General features: G+C 34.4%; 1 protein-coding gene across 1 annotated transcript; it reads right to left on the bottom strand.

Annotated features, from left to right (window-relative positions):
- Window positions 1-361: 361 nt before the first annotated feature.
- LOC102263423 (VIP peptides-like) lies at window positions 362-4,137 on the bottom strand. The gene is made up of 3 exons (XM_005872894.1): window positions 4,034-4,137; window positions 1,242-1,352; window positions 362-494 (listed from the first exon to the last, which is right to left on the bottom strand). Exons 1-3 carry the CDS (start codon window positions 4,135-4,137, stop codon window positions 362-364), a joined length of 348 nt encoding a protein of 115 aa, XP_005872956.1.
- Between the last annotated feature and the right edge of the window lie 1,604 nt (window positions 4,138-5,741).

Here is a 5,741-nt window from a genome sequence, read left to right as displayed (position 1 = left end):
TAGTAGACTGTGTATTCCATGGTTAAAAAGCATCTCTTTTGATAAAACTTGCTTCCAGATTCAGAGCAGATGCCTCAACAGATGTATTTTTTTTAACTCTAGAGAATCATCTGGGAAAACTGAAGAAATACCCATGTCAAGAGCCATATCCTTAGAGGCACTAATTTCCTGGCAAAGGGTTATGGGTAGGGCCCAAACACGGTATTTTAAAATTTCTCCAGAGTTTTCTAATGGCCCCCAAGGTTGAGAATTACTGCTTCAGAGTTTACATAGTGTGACAGAGAGATAGGTACGTCTAGATACGTAGTTTGTATTTTGAACATAGTTTATAATTTCTCAATTTAGCAAGCTTACTGTTTCTTTACCTCTTGCCCCTAAGCAATTTCTTCAAGCCTTTACTCCCAGTCTTCACTTTAATGAGGCGAGAATAAGCAAAAGTGAGTTCTGTATTTGAATGGCGTTTGACTGGTCCCTGGTCTTCTGAGATGTTATTGCTAAGAAATGTGAGGAAAAGCAAAGAAAGGCTTTCTTCAAAAAATGATCCATATGCCCAACGTTCTCGATTTCTTGGTGTCAGCTAAAAAAGAATTCCAACACCCCACTCATTGTCTTACACAAATACTGAAGAAGGAAAATACACCTACACCTAAAATATGGAAATGAGGAATAATCCAACACATTCTGTACTAACTGAGCAAATGCTTTATAAAAAAATACATAAAGCAGTGGTGTTCTGCCACTGGGAGGAAAAACAGGGTCAGTGGGAAAAAAGGGACATCTGTAGTACTTTCAACTATAAAGATTAAAAAAAGATGCTCCATTAGGAGCTGTTCTCCTGAATGGTGCCATATATATATATATTCAGCTATTGGCCATTGAAAGAAAGAATCTTCCAATGCTTGGAATGAGTAGGAAAATTAAAAACAAGTACCATGGTTTACCTTAAAATTTGCTTCACTTTATAGTATATCTTATTCATTTCTTATGGAGTCTACTTCAATTTGATTGTAAATTTACAAATAATTGCTACCAGAAACTATAAGTGTGTCAGAGAAGCAAATGAGTGTTTTATTACTTGAAAAGTCTTATTTCCTAATGCGTGACCTGATGTACCTAAATAAATTGAACATTATCAAGAGTTATCAAATTGCAACAAAGTAAATGAATCATTAACAGTGAAAATATATTTTTAAAATTAATTAACCCTGATGTGTTTGATAAAAATAATAAATTCTCTTTACCTCGCTCGTTTTTCAATAAGGGGCTCTGGGTATGATTTGGGAGAATGATGATCCAAGGGACTACTAATGTCACTGGTGGAAACTCCATCAGCATGCCTGACATTCCTAAAACTGGACAGGAAGACAGGATAGCCATTATTATAAAAATGATTTTTTAAATGTTATTTTCTCTAAATAAGTAAGAAAAAATTCATTAGCTTATTATGAAACCCATTCATGCAAATTTCAATTCAAAAGAAGATCCCCTAACAACCTATTAAAAGATTGTTTCCTATCATTTACATCAGAATAAATTCTATATTTTCAGACCCAAATTTTGCAATACTAACAAAATCTCTCATTTATTTATTTATTTAAAATATATTTTTTTTATTGATTTTTTTACAGAGAAGAAGGGAGAGGGATAGAGAGTTACAAACATCGATGAGAGAGAAACACTGATCAGCTGCCTCCTGCACACTCCCTACTGGTATGTGCCTGCAATCAACATGCCCTTGACCGGAATCGAACCTGGGACCCTTGAGTCCGCAGGCCAATGCTCTATCCACTGAGCCAAACCAGTTAGGGCCAAAATCTCCCTTTTAGAAGTAATAGTTAAATAATGCTTCCTGACAGAATCTGTAAAACGAATTCTCTGAGACACATTGATGGAAAAATATATTTAAATTAGTTTCTATTTCATTAATTGAATTTTGGTGCTTTATTTTCTACTTAGAATTAAAACATATTCAAAAAAGAATCTATCGTGATTTTAGCAAAACTTTATTACACCTTTTGCTATTTCTTCTCCAAACTATTTTGCAATCAAAATCTCTTAGCGTAGAGAGGACCTTAGGGTCTAGCAACCAAATTTTCTGTCCTCATGAGGAAGCTTCTATTCTTTGTCTTCAGTAAAGAGCGACTGTGTCTACACTTCAGTGCTGCTCTTGACAAGCTGTTCTGTGAATGAACAGCTTTTCTCATTAGATATCTTTTCTTTACATAGACATGAGACAGCCTCTAAACTGGGATCCTAAAGGTGAAAGTTTTCCTAAAATTGGTGCAATTTCTGATGTTGACATTTTGTGCATCAGAATGCAAGTGAGTGGTTAGTTCATCCTGGTTTGTTCCATGTTATAGTGTCTGCATGCAAGTCATGTACAGGGGCACAAGCTGCCATACATGAGGCTGGATGAAGCCATGACATGTGGAAACATGCAGTGTTACACTGTAGAAATGCCTTCATGGAAACAAAAATAGAACATTTGTATTTCAAAAGTACATTTTCTTAAATACTGCTCCTTAAAAATGAACTCACCTGTCATTTTCAGCTAATGCAGTTTCCAACAGGTCAGCCGCTCTAAAAGTTGATCCAGTTAATTTTCTCCTTCAAATGGTATTCTAGTCACCAAGTATAATAAATTTCTTCCTCAGAATATCATATTTATATTTTTACAATTATTTGAAATAAGAACAAACACTCAAAATCTTAGGAAATATCACCCAATTAAAATAGATGGGTAACATAATTCACAATGGCTTCTATGGTTTATGAGAGTATAAAGTGTAAAATTTTTTTATCCCAGAAATTGATGCCATACAACTTTGTTGAGCTGCATGTAATAAACATAAGAGCTACTCAGTTCAATTTGAACAAAGTATTAAGTCATGTACTGCTTCTTGGCAATATCTTCCTTTAGGGAAGTTAAACTTCACAAAATAGAAACTGAAAAAATTGTAATATTCAATAGGAAAACTGGGAGCACTTTGAATATTTGTTGATGTTTAGTAGCATTTGATTGAAACATTCCTCAAGTACTTTTCTTTCTCTAAGTCCCGAAACTCAACTTCAAAGATTCACCTTGGTGTGATGTTTCTCTGTTTTGATCAAGTCCAAAAAATTGGCCCATTGCTCATCACTCACTCAAACTCAATGAATTCTGTGTGGCCTTGTGGTTTCTAATCTTACATATGTATACAGCTTCAGTAAAGGTCTAATCATGTTGACCTGATGTTAAAAAATCTTGGTTAGCATATCAAGCTTATATTTCAATAAATTCTATATAATGGGAAAAAAAATCAGTTGTCTAAAATAACAGAATGGAAATTCTTTCTTTTAATTTAAATTCTGTTTTTATTTTTATTATTATTTTTTTACCTTCCTAATGCCACGACCCTTTAATACAGTTCCTCATGTTGTGGTGACCCCCAATTTCATTGTTACAAATTGAACATAATTAAAGCATAGTGATTAATCACAAAAACAATATGTAATTATATATGTGTTTTCCGATGGTCTTAGGCAACCCCTATGAAAGGGTCGTTCGACCCCCAAAGGGGTCGCGACCCACAGGTTGAGAACCGCTGGTCTAGATGGAGCCAAAAGGTGAACAAAACGGGACCATAGATAACGAAAACCTATTGCAGTTCCAGGCAAGAAGTTACAAAGGCAGGAACCAATTCCATCCTAAACCTGCAAAGGAGAGCCAGCCCAGTGGGTTTACCTGCTAGAAAGGCAAGCTCAATTCAAAGGCACTTGAGGACTTGCGGGAGATGGGAACAGGAAAGAGGATGAGGACATCGGAACCACAATGGTGTTATAATTTTCATTCTAAGTTCTGTTTTTAAAATACAGTCAGAGAAAGACAAATACCATAAGATTTCATTCATATCTGGAATCTAAAGGACAAAATAAATGACCACACAAAATAGAAATAGATTCATAGATACAGACTCATAGTGGCCATAGGGGATGAGATTCTCATTCAGATGAAGACAGAAGGTTCTGCTCTCTCAATTGAAAGGGAACTTACCTCAGTGCTTCTGCTTCCAAAGCAGTCAAGGCCAGTGTTTGTGAGAAGAGCACGCTGAGAAGGATCAGGGGCACGAGGAGCTGGGAATTCTTTTTGGTTTCCATCTCTGCACCTCGAAAGGGCGAGAGTCACATCAGCTTTCCAACCACAGACCTCACCAGCCAGGCCCTTCTTTTTTTTTTTTTAATTTAACGGGGTGATATTTGTTAATAAGATTATATACATTTCAGGGGTACAATTGTATAATGCATTATCTGTATATTGCATTGTGTGCTCAGCGATCTAAGTCTAGTCTCCTTCCATCACCATATATTAACACCCTTTACCCTCTCCATCTCCCCCTAACCCCATTTCTCCTCTGGTAACCACCATCCTATTGTCTGTGTCTATGAGTTTGATTTTTTGTTTTGCTTGTTCATTTGTTGCTCTGTTTTATATGCCACACATAGGGTGTCGCAAAAAATGTATGCACACACTTTGAATAATTATAATGGCAATGTTTATTAAAATTCATTTCATTTTCAAAATTGAGCTATCAGCTGTTAAAGTGTTTGGGACACCCTGTATGAGTGAAATCATATGGCTCTGAATTTCTGTCTGACATTTCACTTAGCATAATACTGTCAGGACTTATCCATGTTATCCAAAATGGCAATATTTCATCATTTATGTAGCTGAATAGTATTCCATTGTACATATGTACAACTATTTCTTATCCAATTATTTATCAAAAAACATATAGGCTGTTTCCATGTGTTGACCAAACTCTCTATCCCTTTGTTATCTGTAATAAGCAAAGAAGTAAATATATCTTTACAAATAAGTGTTTTCATAATTTTCAGAATGATACCCAGTAATTCTGAGTGTGTAGCAGAAGTTTCTGAAGGTCCTTGCAGAGTCTGAACATAATTTTCATCTTATAAGAAAAGTTAAACTGCTATATGATTCCTTTCTAATCAAGAGGATTTCTCTCAGTGATAGGTACTTGAATTAGAATCCCCTTCAACTGCTGCCCACCCCTCACCAGGCACATAGTTGGCCCAAGTATATACTGGATGCCATACTCTTACAGTCCTGGAATTAACTCTGGGGATCATCTGCTTATAAAGGAGATGTGACATACAGGTTTAGTGTCTTTGATAACAGTTAAAAAAAAACCTACTTGATTGTTCATTCTGCATTTAGTTTTAACATCCGATTAATATAAAACTGGGGTACCATCTATTTAATAATGTGCGTATGTTTATGTATATACATATATATGTACAAAAATTATTTTGTATGTACATTTTTTGGCTTTTAATTATAGATATTACAGAAACTTTATTTCTTTAATGCCTGGGTTTGAATAACAACTTGATTAAGAGTAAAAATTAATATTGCAAAATCATTAAAAGCACATATCTTCATTGAAATATTTTGCTATAAAAAGAAAAATATTTCAAAAACAAAGCTTGTAGTTTTTACATGTATTCCACATATGTTATTTTTCTAAGTAGTTTTTAGATAGAAACTTGGGAGTACATGTGTGTTTCTCTTTCTTCCTATAAAAAATTAAGTCATTTTAACTTAAAATAAAGAGGAAAATATATATTTCCTATGTTTATATAACTGATATATGACATAGATCAACACTATAAAAACAAGTTTAAAAGTAAAAAATAAATGTATTCACTGAACCCTTCAGCCAAAAACTTATATAAAAGCA

Source organism: Myotis brandtii, unplaced genomic scaffold (assembly GCF_000412655.1).
Source record: "Myotis brandtii unplaced genomic scaffold, ASM41265v1 scaffold395, whole genome shotgun sequence".
In the NCBI taxonomy this organism is placed as follows: Eukaryota; Metazoa; Chordata; class Mammalia; order Chiroptera; family Vespertilionidae; genus Myotis; species Myotis brandtii.
The sequence above is the reverse complement of the archived record's forward strand: the minus strand, read 5'-3'. Positions and strand labels throughout refer to the sequence as shown.